A 24,148-nucleotide genomic window follows, 5' to 3' on the forward strand; every position below is an offset into this window, starting at 1 on the left:
AAAGTCAAACCTTCCCTTGGATCCCTCTGGTTGATGTTCCCTTCTGGCAGCAATCCTCATCTTACAGATTACTGGGATTGCCACTGGAATTGCTCTGGATCCTTTGCTAAGGAGCACAGAGGGGTTTTTTTTTTTTTGCATCTCAAAAGCAGGCAAAAGACACACACGATGATCAACCGGTAGCACACATGCACGTCTGATGCAGAGTTGATGCCAGCGCAAAACAAAGATGGGAAAAAGAGTATTTCTGATGCAAACGGGGTTGGTGGTTAATCAAGTGAATCGTACCTTTTGGAGAGGTATCCTAGCAACTCCCCAGCAGCCACCGGTCCCGCCTGACAGTGCACACTGATGCCATTGTTCTCCTCCTGCAGACATCAAAACTTCGCAGCTAATCAAAGAGATAATTCGAAACAGGAGACCACGTTAAACCCCATCCAACAAAAGGGAATGTTATAAACGAGCGATGGGGCATCTCTTCTGCTCGAAGTTGTCATCTCGGAACAGGAGTGGGTCAGGCTTGGCGAAGCCATGTAGCTCTGGGAACAAACCCTCCCTTCCTGCCATCGGAGGCACGATTCTCCCCAAGGCGTTGCTTCTGCCGCCTCCATTTTTGCTGGTCTCCGCTTTGGAGCACTACGCAGAATTTATTACACGGAATCACAGAATGATATGGGGTTGGAAGGGACCTCTGGAGATCATCCAGTCCAACCCCTGGCCAGAGCAGGGTCACCCAGAGCAGGTTGCACCTTCAGCACCACAGTTAGAATTCACCAGATGTTAACAGGTTGACTAGCAAAGAAACAAAATCCCAACACTCCGTACATTCCACAATCCTTAATAACCGCAGCAGCTACATCATTGTTTCATGCCTTAGAATCCTCAGCCGCAGGAAACAAAAATAAACAGCCCACCCCAGCAGTATCTACAGGAGCAAAGTGCCACCTTCTAGAATGGCAGGAGCCACCCACGAGTAGGACAAGAAAACTAAGACAAATGACCATCCATTCACAAACACCTACTTCTCCCACCTCTTACACCACAGTATCCCCCAAAGAAATCACGGCGGAAGAGTAACAGAGTTAAATTCACTGTTGCCGGTCAGGATTGTCCTGATATTCCGAACGTCTGCAAGCAAAACGACCCAGCTAAATTCTGTAATATTATAATCGATAAAATCGGGGTTTTCAGCAAGCAGGCGAACACGAGCTGCTCTTCACTCCGGGGTGAGAACAGTCCCACGTGCTGGGTCCGGGTCCCTTCTGTCTGGGAGAGCAAAGAAAGTTATTGCACGATGCAGACACTGGCATTTCTCTCCAGAAAAGCCACTGTGTCCAGAGAAATCTTGACTCAAAGAGTCTTGAAATGACAAGAATTCTCTGTATTTTAGTATGTTTCGAATCAGGCTCACAGGGAGCATATCAGAGAGGTGTTTCAAAAATCTGTTTTTCTAACCTTCAGCTTATTTTTTGGAATTTCTCTGCTAAATCCCTCATTTCCTACCTTTTTAATCTGTGTACGCGGCACCATCCGGTGAATAACATCACCGGCAACATCGCTACCAACCCACCACCCCTCAGTATCAACATCATCATATAAAAAAAAATAAATCAGAACTTTGTGTTAAAGATGATCTCTGCACAAAAATTTTACTCATTTAATAAAACCATTTTGTTAAAAAAAAAAAAAAGACTTAGTAATGATTGGAATTTTACATACAAAATTCAGAAATTACAAAAAATGGCATTATATAATAAATAGAATCTGAATATAGGAGAAGAGTTAGACAAATTTGGTAGTAAGGTCTCCAGAAAAACCTATGCAGAGGAGGGACTGGCTGTTCCTGAGTTAGTTGTGGTCCTGTCGATGTTCTTCTGAGACAACATGATTGCAGCGCAGAATATTCTCTTTCTCCCTGAGCCGTTGTGCCAGGTCTCTCCTATCCATTTCCCGACACTGGTGTTAGACACGTGCCTTCTCCTGACACAGTTAAGAGGCTCCCCAAATGCCTGAGAAAGAAAATATCTGAGGCGAAAAAAAAATAATAGTAGTATTTCAAATGAAAAGCAGTGAACTGTGAGCAGCCTACAGGGAACACCACCCCAACGCTTCCTACAGCCAGAGATGCCCATCAAGTAGCCGCCCCGAATGCCAGGGTTGCCACATAAAAACTTCCCACCTTTCTTGGCCAACTCATCCTGCAAGAAATAACAACGTTCCCTCGTGAGAAGTGTAATTCTGGGGCAACAGCATCCCCCCCCGACTGACCGAAACGTCCAGCCAGCGCCTGTCTCATCTCTCCGAGTCCCTCGGGACACCTTCCCCTGTGTTCCTGCCACAAGACTCACCGCCAGGTCTCCAAGGTCTGCATTTGGACACCACGTTTCAGAAGCAGTTTCCCGCGCATGGGTTAGGCTGCTCTATCAAAGTGCATCTTTCCTCTAGACATACACCCACTTACAGAAAGTACTCCTTCGTAAGGCTTTACAGTATATCCCAAATGGTTCAAATCTGTATCTAATAAATATTACACGAAAATATTTTTTTTTTTTTTCAGTATTTACATACAAAAGATACAAAAATATGATCATTTTAAGATTACTTCTTCGATTTCATCTTCTAAAGAGCCGAGGGTCTTCACCGCTGGCTTGCTCGCAGCGTGTTGCAGACGGTGCCTGGTTGGGTTCCTTCCTTCACCAAAAAGCTCACCGTCTTCTTTCCCTTTGACTTTGCTGTTTTTGTCGACAGGGAGAGCATTTCTCAGGTCCCACTCTACGTCAAAAGGTGTTGGATCATTATTTTTAGAAAGAAGGATGGTACCGGCACTGCTTCCGAAGAGCTGTTCCATTAAATTGGACTTCTTTTCCTTCTTAATGTTGCAATCTGCGTTTTCCTTCACGTTTTCTTCCAAGTTGTCGCTTTTTTGGGTAAGCCAACTCGGTCTCCCGGATCCTTTCCCAAAGGAAGGTACGTAACTACCAAATGTTAACTCGCTGCTCAGATCTACAGTCCTTACGCTGCGATGCTTCTGCCCCTCTGCTCTGGTGGCGTCATCCCGGCTGTCACCTACAGGAAATCCATTACTCACCCTCCCGGGAAGCTCAAAGAATTGAGTAGTTTTTTCTTTTTTCTCCAGCAAATCGGATTTTCTTGCTGTATCTACCAGCGGCGCTTGGGAAGCAGCTCTCACGTTTGTTACATTTTGAGTCTCTCTATCAATCTCTTGCATTTTAGCGAGCAGGAACTCTCTTTTTCGCCGCTCTTCCAGCATTTCAGTGCCTTCTCTCTCTACTTCAGCTTTGGGGATTTCTGTCTCCATCTTGGTTTTCTCTTCTTTATCCAATAAATATCTGCTTTCTTTTTTCATTTTGTTGTATTCTTCCTTTTCCCACTCTGCAGGAAACGTTTAAACAATTTAAAATGTTTTAGTTTTAAAATGCCTTTAAAAGAATATTTTTAAAATAATGCAAGAAAAAGCCATTGAGTTTTTAATGTGCTCTTCTATGCAGAATGTGGCTTTCCTACTGCAAAAATTAATCCTTCAAAAATTACAACTAAATTCACACCAGCTTCTCTGTGAAGATATAAAAGTTTACTGTCATTTCCCAAAGGGATCAGGACATTATCCACGTTTTAGAATTTTCAGAAGAAATTCATTTCTGCCAATTGCCTTCCCGTTTCCTGGGTTTGAATGAAAACGAACACGACATCACTGGGTTTAATAGTTCGACTTTCACAGCGCTGTATGTTTCTTTGTCGGCGTCACTGAGCTCGGGACAGTGCTGGGATACGTGGTCTGGGTTTGCTCCAGGGTTTTTTTTATCCCCATGAAGGGAACTATTCCTGTGAACGCATCAGGCCCCAGAGTCAAAGCAGTCATTACCAGTTTCAACTTGTGAACGATTTAAAATATTCTGCATCTGCTGCACACAGAAAACACCTTCACACGAGTGTCCCTGCCCAGGGCAGGGGGTTGGAACTCGATGACCTTTAAGGTCCCTTCCAACCCAAACCATTCCGTGATTCTGGGCATCACCACGGGAGAGTGTCTGTGCAAATACCAGCCGTCGGTTTGCACAGCTATAAAGGGACACCAAAGGGGCAAAACAGTAATAAATTTACAGACAGAACTTGCAAATACGTATGCAAGAGAAAGGAAGCTTCCCAAATATTTCTCTCTTCAAAATATGTTCTTTGGGAACAGCGTGGTGAGTAGGACTCAGGAGGTGACCGTCCCCCTGGACTGGGCACTGGTGAGGCCCCACCTCGAGGGCTGTGTCCAGTTTCGGGCCCCTCACAACAGGAAAGACATTTGAGGTGCTGGAGCGGGTCCAGAGAAGGGCAACGGAGCTGGTGAGGGGTCTGGAGCACAAGTCTTGTGAGGAGCGGCTGAGGGAGCTGGGGGTGTTCAGCCTGGAGAAAAGGAGGCTGAGGGGAGACCTCGCTGTCTACAACTCCCTGAAAGGAGGGTGTAGCCGGGGGGGGTCGGTCTCTTCTCCCAAGGAACAGGCGATGGGACAAGAGGAAACGGCCTCAAGTTGCACCAGGGGAGGTTCAGATTGGATATTAGGAAAAGTTTTTACACTGAAAGGGTTATTAAGCCTTGGAATGGGCTGCCCAGGGAAGTGGTTGAGGCACCATCCCCGGAGGGATTTAAAAGACGGGTTGACATAGAGCTTAGAGATATGGGTTAGTGATGGGTTTTATCAGAGTTAGGTTGATGGTTGGATTTGATCTTAAAGGTCCCTTCCAACCTGGACAATTCTATGATTCTATATTTTTCTATTTTGTGTGTTCGGCTGAAAGTTGAATAGTACTACTTGGGCACTTCAACACACTTTATTCAAATTTCTGACCAATCTTTCCAAAAAGTTCCATGTTATCTATCGTACTTCAGATCAAACTTACAGAACTAACTGCAACAGTTCGGTTAATATATTTAATCTATTTTTTTTTTCCCCAACAGTGTATCGTTATACCAAGTGAAGTAAGGAGCTGCCTTTCTGGACATGAGGTGGGGAAAATCTCAGCCTATACTGTAAGATGGGAAAGGAGGTCGGAATCCTCTCAGAGACCAACCGGAGCAGATCCTTGGCTTGTGTGAGTCGTGCAGGAGTTGCCAGCAGGAGCAGGGCAGTGATGGTGCCTCTGTACTGGGCGCTGGTGAGCCCTCACCTCGAGTGCTGTGTTCAGTTCTGGGCCCCTCACTACAGGAAGGACATTGAGCTGCTGGAGCGTGTCCAGAGGAGAGCCACCAAGCTGGTGAGGGGTCTGGAGAACAAGTCATATGAGGAGAGGCTGAGGGAACTGGGCATGTTTAGCTTGGAGAAGAGGAGGCTGAGGGGGGACCTCATTGCCCTCTACAACTCCCTGAAAGGAGGGTGTAGAGAGGTGGGTGTTGACCTCTTCTCCCAAGGGAATAATGGCAGGACCAGAGGAAATGGTCTGAAGTTGGGGCAGGGGAGGTTTAGATTAGGTATTAGGAAGAATGACTTTACTGAGAGAGTGGTCAGGCACTGGAACAGCCTGCCCAGGGAGGTGGTGGAGTCGCCATCCCTAGAGGTATTTCAGAAACGTGTAGCCATGGCACTTCAGGGCATGCTCCAGTGCCCGAGATTGTTGGGTTGTGTCTGTCTGTGGATGGGGTGGTGTGTGGTTGTGGTTGTTTGGTTTGGTTTTGGTGTTCTGGTATTTTTTGGGTGGGTTTTTTTTTTTTTGGTGGGGTTTTTGGTTTTGTCTTTTTTTTTTTTTGTTTGTTTTTGTTTTTTTTTGTTGGTTGGACTCGATGATCTCAAAGGTCCCATCCAACCAAAAATATTCTGTGATTCTGTGCACTGATGCCAGGGGAGACAGGGGGTTTTTACACAGAATTCACCCCTGAAAGCAGCTATAGATTTTTAAAATTCTTCCTGGTCATCTAGAATGAGTGTTTCTGTACATTAACTATAATCACTGAAAGAGTATTTTAACGTGATGGGGTGCAGTCCATATAAAATATTTTAGAATATTAATAGACTTATGAATGTAAGTCATTAAGATGGTGTGAAAACCAAATGAGTAAAAAAAGCAATATTAAAACATAACGATAGAAACTGACATTTCTCACAGAGCCACACCAAGTGATTCAGATAAACACAAATGGAAAGAGAAACTACAATTTCAAATGATACAAGTGAAGTAGACAGGTACTGAAAAAACTGTATTAAGGCAAGCAGATTTGTTCCATAACAGTAAAAATCTACCTCAATACCATCCAGCGCCCCAGAGATACCATCAGCGTTTACCTGCCATGCCATCCTGGTTTTGTAAAGCAAAATCTCTCAGGCTTCAATATTTTTTTAGCAGACAGCATTTTTTGCCGCTGCATATTAATCACAGCTGAGCCCAGGACACAGATTACTCCATATCCCCTATTTCTTTCTGATTCTCTTTGCATAATACAACTGAAAATAATTTTCCACTGTAGTGATCTCTGCAAAATCGTTTTGCTCTTCTCACAAGGAACCAGCAGCCTCACTCGATTAGTATTCTATGGGGTATTTTCCAGGCTTCAGCTGCCCGTTTCCTTACCGTCATGTAGTTTTTGAACTCTCTCCTCTAAAGCCTGTATTTCCTGAAAACGTTTCAATTTCTCTTCCCTTTCCCTCTCTTGGTCTTGTCTAAGGAGCTCTGCTTGCTCTTTCTGTTCTTTGTCTTGAGTTTCTTTTTCCTGAAATAAATTAATACAAAACTGAAACTGGGGGGGGGGGAGGGGGGGGAAATAATCAATAAAACAAAATCATATGAACTTCTCTTGTGATTCTGAAATCACAATCTTACAGCTAAACATAAAAAGGAGCAACTCATCTAAACCAAACCAGCTTCGACAACCCAGGGGTCTGGCTCTAAAAAGTCTTCTCAGCTCTAACATAGTTTTAGGCACTGGAAACAAAATGAATAGACAATCAACTCTGTTCCCTACCACACACGTCAGGGAAGTTGCTGCTCCAATGTCATAAAGCAGAATTATTATTCTCTTTACAAGTCAGAAGTTGTCTTTTTCAGGGACTGTAATAGAAGGCCAGACCCCACCACCTTATTCTTTTAACAAGCAAGCAATTAGTTACCCTCTATTTCCACAATCTGATCTTTTTACTCTTGAGTGGGTTGTAGATTCAGAGTTTCACAGGGGTACTTAAAGTTATGGAGTATCATGTAACAAATAGTAAAAGAAAGGATTAATCTTGGCTGAAAAATTCAGCTAGTGAGTGTATGTACACATTTAAAAGGAAAAGATTAACAGCAGCAGTAAAAATCACTAACACGGAAAAGTAGCAGCAATGAAGTGAAGAGAAAGCCAGTGTAATCCAACACGTGGATTCTAACTTTGTAGCTTTTGCTTATTTTAGAGTAAAATAAGCTTCCAGTTTATTTTAAACTTCTAAGAGAAATGGTGACTAGTTAATAAGCAAAGAAAATATAACTATGAGCCAAAACAACGCCAAGTATTTTCCCTTCACGTAAAAGTTTACCATCATTATATTAAAAAAACAAACGAAAAAACTTCATAAAGAGATGGCAGCCAGGTGTTTCAAGCACTTGACTTAGAAAACTGAAGAAAGCCCAGGCTACCCCTAAATCTAACTTACATTACATAAAGCAACAGCCATAAACAAGCTAAAGGGGTTTGTAAGATGACAGAGTTGGTACAAGCGGCTCTTGTGCGGTTCCATAACTCAGTATATGCTGGAGGAATGCGTACATTAAATACATCCTTACTTACAGAAAGGGTTTTGGAAGAGAGAATATACAAACAGAACAGCCATGAAAAAGCTTCAGTCTTATCAGGAAGCCAGTCAAGGGCATAATCAGGGCATTATTTCCGACAAATAGTCCTTGCCTAATGCCATCAGAATTTGTACAATTCCTACCAGAACCTGTATCATTCGGATTTTCAATACTTTACAAAGCTTTCTGGGTTTAGCCTGAGGTCCCAGAAGCATTAGCAATGCTTCTAATGGCACTATTTTATAATAAAAAGGGAAATGGAAAAACTAACAACAACAAAAACATCCAACCATATTCACAAAGCTGGAAAAACGACAGAAGAAATACCAGCACTCTGACAATAAGAGGAAGTGTTAGATTTATGCGTTGTGAAATAAATCTGGAAAGTAAAAGAAACCCTAATTAAGACCAAAGCAAAAATACAAGGCGGGCAGCGCTGTTACAGCAGATTGCTCAAATAAGCATTAGAAACAAAGAAAAGCGGAGAAAACCAAAATGAAGTCTTAAAAACTTCAAAGAAATCACAGTGGCAGAAAAAAACCCTAAACTGAATTAATAATTATCAGTAAGACCCAGAATATGATGAACTAAGTGTCACAAAAACAGAGCATGATATTTCTGGAAGGGTAGAGTTTCTGTTAAAGATCAGAATATTTTCTAAATTGTATTTTCTATCTATTTATATTAGTATATTGACACACACTTTCTAAAATATAAGCTCCGAATTAAACATTCGGTCTGACAGGTGAGTTACCTGGAACAAGACTCAAATTTTTATGGAACTCACTATTTTAGGAAGAATTCCTTCTTTCTTGTTTATTGCATCACCACTGACATGTTCTGCTTCTGGAAGAAATTCCACCGGTGAGAAGTATCCGCTGGTCTGTACGGCTTTTGTGAGCTGTGCTCCTTTTTTAATATTTTGGTTGTTGGCTGGAGAAAATACAAACTAATCAAATAATGTTTTCAGTTGAAAATATCCCACTATATCCCCTAGCTCTCATTTTTAACGATTTGCAGCAAACGTAAAAGACGGTATCAGAGCCAACGGAAGTGGAAAGTATTGGCGAGTTTCACATAGTTGTCTTCAGCATCTGTAAAAGCTAATTTAAGAGAAAACTGCATGCAAAACTCCTACTGAAAAAAAAATAAAAAACCCACCTTAAAGCGACTTATAAAGTCATTATCGTATACTGAATATTTGTTAAAAAAATCCTCACAAAATCTCTCTCTCATCTCGCTGCTTGTCACAGAGGCTACATGTAAAGAAGCAAACTCATAAAATTAAAATTCACTTATTTGCATCTTTGAAAACACATACACTTATCTCTGTGGAATGACATTTTTAAAAATCCCAACCTAAAATGGAATAATAGCAGAGTATCTATAATAAAGTGAGCAGCAGACAAACTGTTGGAAATGCTGGCATTAAATATTTAAAACAGTCCCATAAATTCCTGCTGCTTCTGACAAGTAGATTCTACTGATCCAGTGAAAATAAGCTAAATGCACCCACAGACACACGTATACACACATATTTATGTGGGTAGCGTAAGGTTCAAGGCTGCCTTGTCACACCAGAGGAAATTACTGCGCTGATACTTTTAGAAGATCGTGTTCTGGGACATATGTATTCTTTGGGGGGGAACAAACACCACAGCAGAGTGCAGCTCATCTGACAGACAGTACATTTGAATTAGTAAAAAATAAATAAAAAGCATAACCGAAATATTGATAGCAGTGAAGTTACATATTTTTAAAGCCTCTGTGCTTTATTGTCATGTACCCATTATCTATGATCTATTAGAGAACTTACTAGATGTTTTTCCCCGCTCCTTCACCCAGGAACACCCGGTGTGAAAGGAGTTCAGGATGTTGTTTGATGAAGTTCTGGCTTTGGGTCCTGCTGCAGTTACAGGAAAGTCAAATAAAAGTCCCTGACCAAGCACACTGAATGGTACGAACCATATAACCCAGCAGAGCAATTTAAAAGCATCCCTATTAATTTTTCTGCCTTTATTACTTTATATAAGTTACCTTTTTTTCTTTGGATAATATCCACGTCTTTTCTTGGTGACAGCTTCAGCATGCGATTAGCATATATATTTTTTGCTTCAAGCTCTCTTTCTTTTTCCTGCGAGTGAAAAAGGTAGGAGTAACAGAGTAAGTTACTAATGTTTCATTTACTAGTCATTAGCAAAGCTGCAAATTAAATTAAAAATACATGTTGTAAATAGAAACAGAGTAAAGCAATCAATAGTTACGTCCAATGTTTTAAGAATAATTGCATTCCTAACTTTTCCTATGCTATAAGAAAGCAGATAAAACTTCTCCCCCAAAAACTCAAAATATCAAATTCTCCACTAATGAATCAGGCTTAAAACACTCCAAATAATTAAGTTTTTGAGTTACTAATGCTACTGCTACTTGCTTGATAGCAAGTAAGGGGGTAAACTGGTGCATCTCCAGTACAGAAGTATGAGACTTGGGGTTTCAAGTACTTTCAGTCTTATTTAATTTTTTTTTCTAAAGATAAACCTACTAGGTAGAATATAACAGTATTTTCAGCCCTTAAATTTAGAATTTGGGCAATGATGGGGTGGGGGAGTGCAAATAAACCTTTGCACAAATTTAGCAACACACGTGGATATCAGAAATAAATGAAATTAATCTTTACACAAACCCACTGCAATGCAAACGTTCATGACATGAAGCACTGTAGATACCTGCAGATTTCATTTTAAAAAACCTAATTTTCCAGTAGATCTCGTGGTCTAACGGCAATGCTTGGTTACGTACTCGATCTTGCTTTTCTTAACTAGTGCTAACAATAATGATTAACGTAGTTAACGTAGAGACGTTCCTGTTACAAACACTGCAGGGTCAGAGCACGGAGCATTTCAATTTAAAGCAGGGAAAGAACTCATCTGTGGTACACCATTAAGTACGCCCCAGAGACTGCAAGCACCGGGGAACTATTCAAACCTGAATACAGATACTGCCAAAGATAAAATGCCAGAACACGGTTAGCAGCTTGCATTGCTTCCCATTTTACCTTCAGCTTCTGATTGAGTTGATTAAGCTCTTCTTGGAGAACTCTCTTTTCTTCTTGAGCCTCGTACATCTTTTTTTTCTTTGAATGTAACTCTCGTTGAAAACTGCTACCGCTTAATTCAAGATTTTTTTCCAGATCCTTCAATTAAAACAAATTTTTTTTTTTTTTTAAATAACTCAAGAACTTTTTTAACAGTCAAATTACTTAAATAAACCCCCCAGCATTTTGGATTCAGATATCGGCTCCACCATTGCAGCAACACTAAATGCATTTAAACCCTTAATCCGAACGTTGAGGGGGCAGAGAGAGCACCTGCAGACGCTGCAGCTCATCCTTCTGGAGAACCGAGAGGTGATTTGAGGACACAACGGGAACACACACTGCTTTCTGCAAGGCTCTCGGCACAGCGGACCTCCCGCTCTCTTCAGACAAATCTTAAATTGATGGTTAAGAAAAAAAAACAACCAAACCTCCCTGAAAGTGCAGGATTAGAAGAAAATAAGAAAAAAAATTTAAACCTTCCTACTAGAAACAAATTTGTGATTGTGCTTTCCTTTACACGTTCTCACATTGCAAAGGGTGTTTGAAGTGAACCTGTCATGATGAGAGAAGGGGAAAAAAGTAGAAAATCCCTTACTTTTTAGAGCACGGTTTATTTTCACACGATCCAGCGCTACACGTGTTCAAATACCTGATGATAAAACTACAGGTGCCAGATGGTGACAACTACAGGGGGAGGTGATTTAACTACCTCAGCAATTTATATCTTGATATTTTAGTATTTATTTTATGAAAGCTTAGTTTCCAGATCAATCCTTTAGATTTCCAGATCTATTAACTCTTGTAATGGAATTTAGGTTTAATTACCAATATAGACACTAAATTTTAACATCATTTTAATGACCAATATATTTTAAGCTCAAAATAGTATTCCATACAACTACCAACAGTTTCACGGTGTTAACACAATTATTTTTAAACAAGATGAGTTTTTAGACATGTTTACAAAAACGTAAACGTTTTTGCTGAACAAAATTAAAATATACGGCACAAAATTCTTAAAATGCATACCCGTAAAAACACCGCTCTAAAGCTCATTTTGCTATTAAAAAAATTGCTATAATTTTGTTCAGCTCAGCTCTCAGATATGCAGAATAGTGGGCAATCAGACACTGCATGAATGCAGCTCACCAAACTGAAAGAGAATTATTCTCTGTATGGTTTTTAGAATTTTAGTATAGAGTTCCCTAAATACCCAGAAAATATTTAACAAATGCTTTCCCTTTAAGACGATAAATTAGATTTCATAAAGTTGTATTACAGCTGCATGCATTTCTGCAACGTTATTACTAGTTATAAAACCACTTAAAAGCACATGTCCACAGTTATATATTCTGACAAAATATACTTAATTTGTAAATAGAAATTTGAATGCACAATTACCAAGTATATAAGTATATAATCACCTCGGAAATAATTTATTTGATGCTACTTATGTGTAAAAATTTAAAAAAAAAAAAAAAGAAAAGAATGTTTTTCTATTTGCTCCACAACTGTGAAAATTCACGAAGCTCCCTCTAGTAAGAAATATCCGGAGCAGAATTTCCGATGAAAAGGTCATCTCACCTTAATTCTTTTCTCGCTCTCCTCCAGCCTGCTCTCCGCACAGGCTAGTTTCTTCGCCAGGTCATCTCTTTCGGCGAGGTGCTTATCTGCAGAGAGCTTTTTCAGTTTCTGCAAGACGGTTTTTGTTCTGTACAGTTCCTCTTCCGAATCTTTCAGCCGTCTCTCAGTTGCTCGTTCCCTCTCTTGAGATTTCCGTAGGCGCTCCCTTAATATACGAATCTCATTGTTGTGCCGAGCGAGGAGCTGAGAGATTTCGTTTTCCGTATCTTCAAACTTATTCAGGGCTTTCTCCTGCCTGTGCTGAAGCCTCTTCAGCGCCCTGTTTTCCTTCTGCAGCTCATCCAGTTTGATGTGGAGTTCAGTCAGTTCATTTCGGAGCTCGTTGATTTTCAGCAGCCTGGCAGAAAGAACTCTTTTTGTAACAAGATCTATATCTTTGGCGGGAGAATCCCTAGTGAGGCTCTGAGAACGGAAACCCCACTGCGGCCCTCTTTTGCTGGGTGCATATTTGGAACCCAATTTCTTTGTGGCTGAGAGAGGAAAAAATAAAAAGCATGTTTACTGTAAGACAATGCAATTTGTCTGCTCAGACATCCTTCTTGGAACACAGCTCTGGGCCCGAAACAATTTTACAATACTTAGCAGAGATTGCAGCTTTCAACCCAGACAATAAAAGGCATATATATGATAGACTTATGTTCCTTTTGATAGATACAAAAATGGAGATTTATCTTTGTGATCTACTGTAAGAGAGAATATTTGCAGCCATCAACATAGGACCATTGTCAAGTAATCATCTGCAAACTGTAGCAGAAATAACACTCATATTTTGTTAATATTTGGTGATGTTTATTAAAATGTTTTAGAAATACTGTACTCTTATGCATACAATATTATCAAATGCCTTTTAAATGGCAACAATTAGCCGAGCCTTAGCTGGTTATGTATTATGCAAGATGTAATTCTCTCAGACAAATGCAGGAGTATTTTCAAATCCAGCTGCCACACTCACAGACAAAACACCAGATTCCAAAAAAAAAAAATCAGTGCAAAAAGCCTCCAAAGCAAAATTATAAACCCCATGAAAATTCAGTTCTTCCCTTAATAATTTATTCTTGTATCGCAAGTTATTTTTCACACAGCGCCCTTATTTGATTACCAGCATGCATCACTTGCGTTCCTACTGATACTATTATTTTATTATCATCCCCATAGATAAAAGCTAAACATTTTATTTCTGTCTTACTTGCCTCTCAAGCCACTCTCAAGGAACGAAGCTTATAATTCACCAAAAAAAATATCTCTTAAAACAACTGACTGTATAGAGAATGCGAAATTCATTAAGGTACAGCAGCGCTCGGAGGAAAGGTACTGAGCAGCAGCTTCTCGTTCAGGCTGGAAAGCTGAGATACAGCAACAGTGCAGTCACCTCCAGAGAGACAGCGTGTCCGTGTGACAGCAAGTTCTTCCTCCCCTTTCACCACGTTTCTATCCTACAAAAAATATTTTACTGCAAAAAAAAAACCAAACCAAACCCAACCCCAGCTTTACAATATTCTCTTGTAATTTTCACTAAACATTTTGCACAAATACTCATCCATTTTATGCTTAATGCTCATTTTTTCCACGGCTCGGGCAAACAAGAAGGAGGGGTTGGTTTTTTTTTCCTTTACAAAAACCAATTATGTCACATTCAGGTGTGAAAATTCTTTAATACATGCACTGCAGGAATGATGCCACTCCTACCACCAACTAAGGGAATTCTCATTAACCCTATACTTCCAGCCCCTTGAAGAATTTCTCCACGTTTAAAGCAGGACAGAAAATTCCAATGCCACGTTTGCGCTTTTGGGGATTTCGAGTCTTTCATAACATTCACAATACCTTCATGGAATAATTGTGTTCAGCGCTGGCTACGGAATCAAAGAACTAGTCATTCATTTGGCCCCCTCCCAATTAAATAGCCCAGTTTTGGTTTCCCAGAAAGCTAATCCGTGACTGCTCTGGAGAAGATGCCACCACTGTCAAGGGTCTGAAGGGATACGCTCCCTGGGCAACTTCAGTATTTCAAGTTCTACCTCCTGGCACGCTCGAGATGATAAAGTTGACCAAATCATTCATATGGTATCTAGCACTTATAAGTGACATTGAAAACTTGCTTCAGAAAGGCAGGATATACCCTGACTTCACCAGAAAACGTGTGAAAATATTTAGAACAAGCTGTCAAAGCACGGCAGAGAAGCTGCACATCCCTACTCCAGCTCAGGATCTGTGTAACCATTCTCTCCCTTTTTGTAGGGATGTTCCATTCCCCACTATCTCAACCAAGGAAGCACCTTATGGAGGTGAGGTGTGTGCGAGGGAGCTCAAAGCGGAGCTACTTCATCTCAAAGCGGAGATATTTTACCCTCAAGGAAGGACCAGGAAAAACTTCTTGAATTTCACATTCAACTTCACCAAACACATTTTCTCTCTCTTGTCTTTGTTTTTTCAAAGTACCCAGGATTACACCATAAAACTCAGTCAGCTAGACTTCCACGAGAGAGATACCTTTAGGGGTACCTTAGATATCTTGATATCATCAAGAAATGTTAACAATTGTCTCTCTCTTACTGACTGCGTAGTAAGGACTTGCCTTGAGTCCTTGGCTTCGAGTCTTTTTGTCAAAGACCGAAAGAGAAGATCAGCCTGATTCAAGAAAAGGCTAGGAGAAGAGCCACACTCATTAACAAAAATATGAATAATTCCAAAAAGGACCAAAAATCCCCCTTATGCAGGAACAGGTTGATTTCAGTTTTCAACGGAGCAGTTACAGTTTACCTGCAGCATAATTCACCTGAACCTTATTTGTAGTTTCTCATAATGGTAGTTTCCCACTTTTATTTCAGCTTTCAAAAATAATTAACTCTTCAGACGAGTTACAAAGCAGCAGCTTCTGTATCTACCTACCTTGGTAGTGCACGAGGCTGTTTGAAGTTTGTGGTTTGTGATCTCTTTTTTCTTGGCTTGTAGAGGGATAGCTCAGCGTTGGCGACGGGCCAGAGGAACGAGATGCATTATCTTCATCTGAATAATAGGAGTCACTATTTTTATCCCCATCCGATTTCCTGTCGTGTTCAGAATCTGGGCTCCTGACTCTTTCTCCCATTTTTTTCAGATTTAACTGCTTTCCAGATTTTTTTTCCTCAAAGACTGTTCATTTTGACACAAAGGACCTTTCAGTTGTCACAATGGCAGCAGCTGGATTATTTCCTTGGATTTATCATCTTCATCTCCAAAGCACGAGATCTTTGGGGTTCAGTTCAGCAAGCAGCAGTTACTGTTCAGAATGCATTTTTTTCTGTAACAATTCAAAGACACCAAAAAAAGTGAGAATAGGTTTTTGCTGTGTAGTGAAGAAAGGTAGGGGAAAAAACCTGTAAAATTATATATAACCTTATATATTATATAAAATTATATATAACCTTCTGCCATGTGCTGTGCTATATTAGCCTTATTATTTATATTAAATGTGACAGACATCACTCTAGGAATGCTACTGGTATTACACTCGGTGGTTTCAGGCACTTCATCCCCAAAAGAGAAAGCAGAAAATTAACACGGCTAAATCTAGAATAAGAAATTCCTCAGAGAGAGGGGAAAAGAAGCATTTGGAAAACAAAGCAGAATACAAGTGAAAGCTTGACCCTATTCAGGAAAATAATTTAAACATACGTAAACGCTTTTTAACCAAATAAATTAACAACTTATTCGTGCTACTAGAATTGAGATATTTGCTGAATTTGACTAAATCTTCCATGTCTCAATTTCTGACACTCCAATGGTAAATAAAGGGCCTGGAAATCAGTTTTCCCACGTGTCTGGAGGACATTCTGTCCCTAATGGCTGATGAGACTGTACCTACTGTATCACAGTCTTTGCCCCGGAAAGTACTCTCATTCCCTACAACATCCTGTGTTTCATGCCTTCAAGAACTGGTAGGAGCACACACTGAGTCACATGCTTTAGAGGAAAATGCAAATATAGCCTCTTGGGTTTTTTAATATCTGATAAGAGCGACCACAGGTATACGGTAAACATTAGATCTGCAGCAGGTATAAACCGAGAAGTGCGGCTCCTGCAGCCTGTTTTCTGCTGTAAACTGAAAAATCCCCTCATCTCAAGGTAAAAATCACCTTATTTTGCATTTTTGGAGACACTTCCTGAGAATATAATGGAGCAAATGTGTCTAAAATTTTCCTCACCTTCCCAGTGGAAAGAATTTTCTCCTCAGTTTAGGAAGTATTTTACTGCCTACACTCAGCCTCCTGTGTTTTTTCTCTCTCTCGCCACTCTTCACAGCTCTCAAGCTTATTCCACCATCTATCTCACTTCAAGCCAACGTCAGGACATCAAGCATCTAACGGGTGAATAAACAGCACTTGCACCAGAGCCCATCAGTTCTGCCTCTTCAATGACATAAGCTCCTCGCCCATTTCCAAACGGTAAAACAAACTACACCCCAAGATTTGAGCAGCTTTCAATCAAAACTCTTTTACAACATGCCTGTAGATGAGCTGTAAATTTTTCACTGTATTATTACCCAATAAAATAAACTTCTCATGCTTCTTGGCCTTTTCCTGCACTGTCTATACATGCAGAATGGCACAGTCAAGGAGAACAGAAGTGTCAGCTGCCAAGACAGGTTTCGTTCTGCATTCCAGCTTTCTGCCCCAGTTCGCTGTCAGCACGACTCTGCCTCCAGTGACTGGAACCCGTTTGCCCTCATAATCTACACAGAAGGAATTACAGGAATAAATATTTCTAAACTGGTGAAGCTGCTGGGAAATTAATACTGAATTATTTGGAAGAGAATGTCTGACTTTACTTGGGGAGTAACTTTGCAAAATAACATTTTTTTAAGCATCTAAATATTTCCAAATAAATCACATGCCTAAAACTTAGGTCAGAGGGGATTCTGCTGAAAACTCAAATTACACTGCAAAGCCCAGAAAGAAAACAAGCTACACTTGAGATCGCTTGTCCTAGAGACTGCTAAACACACGCTGGAAGGTACCGGTTATTGCAAACATTCAAACGATCAGTAATGACTGTTCTTTTTTCTTCTGAAATAATGCAGTTATTAAAGATATTTCATAGAATCATAGAATCATAGAATGGCTAGAGTTGGAAAGGACCTTAAAGATCATCTAGTTCCAACCCCCCTGCCATGGACAGGGACACCTCTCACTAGAGCAGGTTGCTTAAAGCCCCATCCAGCCTGGCCTTGAACACTTCCAGGGATGGGGCATCCACAACTTCCCTGGGCAACCTGTTCCAGTGCCTCACCACCCTCACTGTAAAGAATTTCTTCCTTATATCTAATCTAAATCTCTTCTCTTTCAATTTAAAACCATTGCCCCTTGTCCTGTCACCACTCTTCCTGACAAAGAGTCCCTCTTCAGCTCTTCTGTAGGCTCCCTTCAGGTATTGATAGGCTGTTATAAGGTCTCCCCGGAGCCTTCTCTTCTCCAGGCTGAAGAGAATTCTATTTCAAAAGAATATACCTAATCATAATCGTATTATCTCCTTTAAGTGTAATGAAGGCCCTCAGATACGTTTGAGTGCAAAATTAGGATCACGTAAGAACATTAGAACCTATCAGGATGCACCACTACTCCCAAGCAGCTCCACTCCTAAGTCCTGGCCTCACAAACATCTGCACAGAGCGTATGTCATTTCGCTCCCTGAAGAGCAAACCGAGCCCAAACCGAAACACAGGCAGAATTTTGGGGACAACCTGTTCTCTAGAGGGTGCATAGGCAAGACTGCGTCAGTTCTGTCTCCACAGGACAGAATCTCAGGGAATTAAAAAAACCCAACCAACCACCAACCAAATAAAAACCTAATATATTTATATTAAAATACTAAAATATTATAAAATATAAAAATAGTACTCTGAAAGGCTGTAACACAGACCTCATATTATTACAGTCATCCTGACTAAAATAAAATGTCAAATCAGTAGTTGTGTTTGTAACCCACACAGTGTGGTGATGTCATTCATGGAATCATAGAATGCCAGATCCTCAAGGATCACCTGGTCCAACCTTTCTTGGCAAAAGCACAGCCTAGACAAGATGACCCAGCACCTTGTCCAGCTGAATCTTAAAATAGTCTAGTGATAGGAAATCCACTTCTTCCCTGGGGAGATTATTCCAGTGGCTGATAGTTCTCATGGTCAAAAAAATCTCCTCTCCGGTCCAATGGGAATCTGCCCAGGAGTAACTTGTACCCATTACCCCTTGTTTTTTCCATGTGATTCCTTGTAAAAAGGGAGTGTCCATCTTCTTTGTAGCCACCATATAAATACTGGTCTCCCCTGAGCCTTCTTTTCTCAAGGCTGAACCAACCCAGTTCTCTCAGTCTTTCTTCCTATGTCAGGCTTCCCAGTCCTTTGACCATCTTGGTGGCCCTTCTCTGGACCCTCTCCAGATTGCCCACATCTTTTTCGTATTTCCAGGACCAAACCTGAACACAGGATTCCAGGTGTGGCCTGACAAGCACTGAGCAGAGTGGGATAATGACTTCTCTCAGCTGGTGATGCCCTTATTGATGCAACCCAGCATCCTGCTGGCTTTCTTTACCACAGCAGCGCACTGTTCACTCATCCTGAGCTCGTTGTCCACCAGGACCCCCAGAACCCTTTCCAGAGAGCTTCTCGCCAGCCAGGTAGATCCTAGTCTGTGCAGCGCTCCTGGATTATGTTTACATTGAAGCCAAAGGCTTCATTTCCAGCTAACGACACAAGCCACAAGACTTGCCAGACTTTGTCTGAACTCCTCTTGAATGCGTGAAGCTTCGCTATAGCTTATCTACTGCAACAAAATTAATTACCAATCAGGAAACTTACCTGATTTGTTTTAGCTTTTTGCTTTGTACAATTGTCTAGCACTTACTGTTACATTTATAACTAACAGACAGCAGGAACAAGTAGTTATTCTGTGCAGAGTGAATGACACCTACAACCCTTGCAAAAACGCAGCCCAGAGGAGCACAGGGATGGGGTGACTGCAGGGGCCAGAGAGCACAAACACAGGACAATACTGGGCCCCATAACAGCTCACCTGTGCTTAATTACTGGTCATCAAGGGGATGCAGTCTCAGGGGCTGGGTAAAACCAGTTTTATAGGCAACATATAAAGCAAAGAACAAGTACTCAACATATGTAAAACACACCAGATGTAATAAATTCAGATATTATGGGGAATCACAAATCAATGAACTGAACAGAATAAAGAGCAAGGTGCACAGAGTGTTAACAAGGATATAAAAATGATTCCAAACGGACCCAAGGCAAGGAGGAAAGAAACCTTCAGCATCGTCCCCTTGCCAGGGGAGGATTTGGGATGCTGATAACTTGCTGTAAAGAATTTCCCCTCCCAGCTGAAGCCAGTGAAGTGCCAGGGGAAGAGTGGGTGGGTGAAGATAACACCAGGGAGAGGGTTTGGTACGAGAACTTGTGCCTGTATCACCGCATATAGCGGTGATTTCACATATATATCACATATAGCTTGAAGTGTGTTAGTATCTGGGCTAATACTAAATCTTTGATTAGACCATTAAGATTTTAATTAGATGGCCCTGCAACTGTGTTCCTTGTTTTGCTCCTAACAACAGGCTGAATAAAACAAACTGACGGGAATTCAAGCAACTTAGCCCTGTTCCTTGGATGCAAGCGTGTCCCAGGGGCACATGTGGCATCCAGAGGAGTCCTGGAGTGGGGACATCAGTGTTAAGAGGCACCAGCACATCCCGCGGCGTTAGCCTAGCCCTGTGGGGAGACAGGGATTGCACTATGGGGCAAGTTATCTTCAACAGTGTAAATAGAAGCAAGATACACCCACATTTTGTCTGCCTTCAGAACACAGAGGGGCAGAAAGAAATCATCACACGCAGACTTCTTCTTGAGAAGAAAATAAGACCGAATGAAAACAAATGGGACTGCATTCAGGGAAAAAAGTAGCGCCTACAGTTCAATCATCAAGGTGTCTATATATATATAAAACAAGAACACTCACTTTCATTTACAGACTTAAAGCTGATCAGTTACTTTAAAGTCCCACAAGAGGCAATAATTTTTTTGAAGAATGCTTTTCATAACTCACTGTATTTAAAACAGACAAAATGGAAGAACTGGAGGATTAGAATTATCCATCATTTCTCTACTGGATATTCCCCACTTTCGAGAATATTTTGTTAAATATCATCTTGACATACAGCAACATAAACGAACAGTAATTTGTGATGCATTCTGGAAGTACTTGGAAAAGCGATGGACTGAAAACAAATTGAAAAGGGTGAACTGATAAATGCTCCCCTGAGAAATCACCAAAAACATTTTCTGAATCTTAAAATGGTTTTCAGTTTTATAAATTGGAAATATTATCAAATTTTCCATACAAAACAAGAAACCTTAGTCTGTCAAGTCTTGCCAAACCCATGTTTTCCACCAGTTTATAATGTAATTTGATTAACATAAAAAATGCAGAGTTTATCTTGAGAAGGAATGAATCACTAGGATATTTGAGTTTTACTTCACTTAGCCTAAGGACTGTCTAATTAAGAAACGCTTTGCTTCACTGACTTTTCAATTGTTACCAACCAGTTTGAGTTGATTATAAAATAAGTTCAACTTGTGTAAGATCCACAAAGATGTTTATTTTCCCCTGGTACATTTAGTAAGTTTGTGAGGAGTGAAACACTGGGGGTTAGCGGTGGGTCTGCTAAGCTCCCACCACCACTAAAACCCCAAATCCCTCCCCCCAAAAGCTCCACATGTGCTTTTAGAAGCCTCATGCGTTGAGATCAGGTCAGTATAGAATAGATGAAGTAAATCTGGGACTCATACAAACTTTAGAAATAGTTTTCTTCCCAGAATTCCGTACTCCTTCACTTCAGCTACTTCTACTATTGCTATTAGTTGCAAATATTGCATTGAAAACATGCTTATTATTGCAAAAACCAGACAAAATAGAGAACACAAAACAACTGTAAGGTGACAGAATACTGTCTCCCTATCACTCCTAAGTAAATCACAGAAGCAGAAATTGAACTACTGTATTACAGGTATTAAGCAACAGAGAAAGGGATATTCAGTATCAGTAATTCTTCTCTTACAGTACACCCAGAGCTTAGTTCTGTAATGGAAGACTCATAAAACTTTTTAAGTCCTTTTCAGTTGTAATACCCTTCTAAAACCAGAAGAAGCTCGACACTTTTACTGGTCACCATATGACACTCCCGAGCACAAATGCTGACCTCTAACGGGCCCTTCAGGTTTTTCCACCTATTCCGAGAGACGGGCAGTGCAAGAAAGAGCCAGCTTCAGACAAGTAAGAAAGCAACAATCCAAATTATTAAAGTGCTAAACTTAAGGACAGTAACTTCAACGGGAAATTGTCTCTCTCCTCTTTCTCTACCCGTCTTTTTCACATCCAAATACTGTAGTTTTTCCAGACAAGCAAGGAGCAAAAGAATTTACTTGTATCTCATCAAAACATATGCGCTGATGGGGCTTCAGCGAGGAACAAGTATTTTATGAGGGAAGCTTTCTGAAGCTGCTGACTTAACTGGATGCATTTCTCTTAGGTTTACCAGCTTAGGTTCACCAGCTTTTCTCTTAGCTTTACCAGTGAATTAGAATGCTATATAGTTTTAAAAGCCAACGTTAAACTTATCTGACCCTGTGACAGCAATACTTAGTGTTAGTTTCAGCAGCAGGTCTCAAAATGAAAGAGTTGCTGTAAGTCCCAGGTCAGAGCTGAGGAAACAGTAGTCCGAACAGGTAACTCACAGGCCAGCCCTACAACCAGGAAAAGGGATTATGTTTCTAAATCCTCTACCGAGGAGGCTCCTGCTGTCGTTCACATTTCCACCTATACCTCCGGTGTGTGCACACTTACCTAGTTCAACTTAGCCATTCCTGAAAGCGTCTCTCCCGTTCCCAAAGGGTAGGCAAGGAATTTTCCTTCGGCGGGGAGAAGTTCTTAAAGACCATATAGAATATTATTTTTAATTAGCACTTTTGAAAACAACTAGCAACCACACGTGAGAGTACGCCTCAAGTGCAGTCACTTAACCCTACAATAAACGATTTCTGAGGACAGGGACTGAACGCCCGCCGCCCGGCACACACGGCTCTGCAGAGGGCCTGCTGCCCGGCACCCGCCGGTGCTGGGGAGGAGGCCCCTCTTCAGCGCCCCAACTTCAACTCCACTCGCCCCGGGGCCCAGCCGCCCTCCCCGCTACTCGCCCCGGGCCCGAGCCGGTCAGCCGGGCCCGCAACACCACGTCGGGAGTAAGATCCGCAGCTGCGGATCCGAGCCTCCCTCTTCCCCCCGCTCAAGGCGAGGCCTAGGCCCAGGCCCGGGCCCGCTCCGAACTCCAACAGCCCCCAGGATGAAACGCACACACCCTCCAGCTCCTCCCTCCGCCTCACGGCGGCCCCGTCGCCCCAGCCCAGCCCTGTCCGGCCCGGCCCCACCGTCGGTACCTGCCCGCCCGCCGGGCGGACGCGCCGGCGGTTGCCGCGCTACGCTTAAAGGGGCGACTGCCAGCGGCTGCCCCGGCAACGGGGCGGGGGAGGAGGCGGGCTCTCCTCGTCAGCCATTGGCTATCCGCCCTGTCAGCTCGACGGTCCGCAGCGGCTGATTGGTACGGGAGGCTGGCAGGGTCCGAGGGGCACCCTCTCTCCCCATTGGTGGGAGGCTACATTCCGGCTGCTGATTGGTTAAGGCGCCGCAGGGGGGATTGAGGGGGGCTCAACGCCGTGACGCCGCCATCTTGGGTTTGTGGGGACGAGTGGGTTTAATCGAAGGAGGCGGCAAGTGCAAGGTCAGAGAGGCGCCCAGGAGGGTGGGGGATGAAGGCAGCAGTCCCTTGGGTTTGTAGGGACTGGTGGGTGTAATCGAAGGAGGCGGCAAGTGCAAGGTCAGAGGGGCGCCCAGGAGGGCGGGGAATGAAGGCAGCGGTCCACCTTTGAGCTGGCACCCATCGTGTGGTAATGAGCTGTCCCCCCTCATAACCCCTCCGAGGAGTGGGGTGGAAGGAAACCTTGGGTGGCCTCGGGCACTTAAAGTCATCTGGGGTTTGACAAGGAGGCTTTGGGTGAGGGCAACGTCTGGGAGTAAGGACTGATCAGAGGTGACAGCAAAAGGGAAAAAAATACTCTTTGCTTTAATATTTAAGCAGGATGGGGAGCTAGGTGAGTAACCAGTATATAACAGCTTTTATGCGTATATACGTATATATATACACACACATGCACTCTGTGTGATGTGATTTAAAAGCAAAACTCCCCGCAAACAGCAGGAAAGAAAAAAAGGAGTGATACCAAATGATAAAATAGCCCAGAACTTAAAACAAAATGTATTCTACTGACAAGAGGGTAAAGTATTGTGTAAAGCTAGCAAGTAAGCTTGAACTAAAGGGCAGCCTCAACGTAACAAGGCTGTTGTGTTTTATTCCCCAAAGAAGGAGGAAGGTTTCTAAACCTCGGCTTTTATTACTCTAAGTTACTGCTGTATTTTTTTTCCTAATTTAATAGCAAATGTAGTCAAACTTTCTGGAGAGAGGAAGGGAAAAAGAAACGAATAGCAGATCTTTCTTGCCTCGCTTTGCTTACTGATGGAATATGTTATGATAGCCCAGTGATGAAAG

General features: G+C 41.9%; 1 protein-coding gene across 1 annotated transcript; it reads right to left on the minus strand.

Moving 5' to 3' along the window:
* Positions 1 to 1,642: 1,642 nt before the first annotated feature.
* On the minus strand, positions 1,643 to 23,056 carry LCA5 (lebercilin LCA5). The gene is made up of 9 exons (XM_074150984.1): positions 22,983 to 23,056; positions 22,393 to 22,475; positions 15,398 to 15,788; positions 12,449 to 12,978; positions 10,823 to 10,960; positions 9,805 to 9,901; positions 8,555 to 8,700; positions 6,571 to 6,709; positions 1,643 to 3,393 (listed from the first exon to the last, which is right to left on the minus strand). Exons 3-9 carry the CDS (start codon positions 15,594 to 15,596, stop codon positions 2,588 to 2,590), a joined length of 2,055 nt encoding a protein of 684 aa, XP_074007085.1. The 5' UTR covers positions 15,597 to 15,788; positions 22,393 to 22,475; positions 22,983 to 23,056; the 3' UTR covers positions 1,643 to 2,587.
* Between the last annotated feature and the right edge of the window lie 1,092 nt (positions 23,057 to 24,148).

The sequence above is a fragment of the Numenius arquata genome, chromosome 7 (assembly GCF_964106895.1).
Source record: "Numenius arquata chromosome 7, bNumArq3.hap1.1, whole genome shotgun sequence".
Lineage (NCBI taxonomy): Eukaryota > Metazoa > Chordata > Aves > Charadriiformes > Scolopacidae > Numenius > Numenius arquata.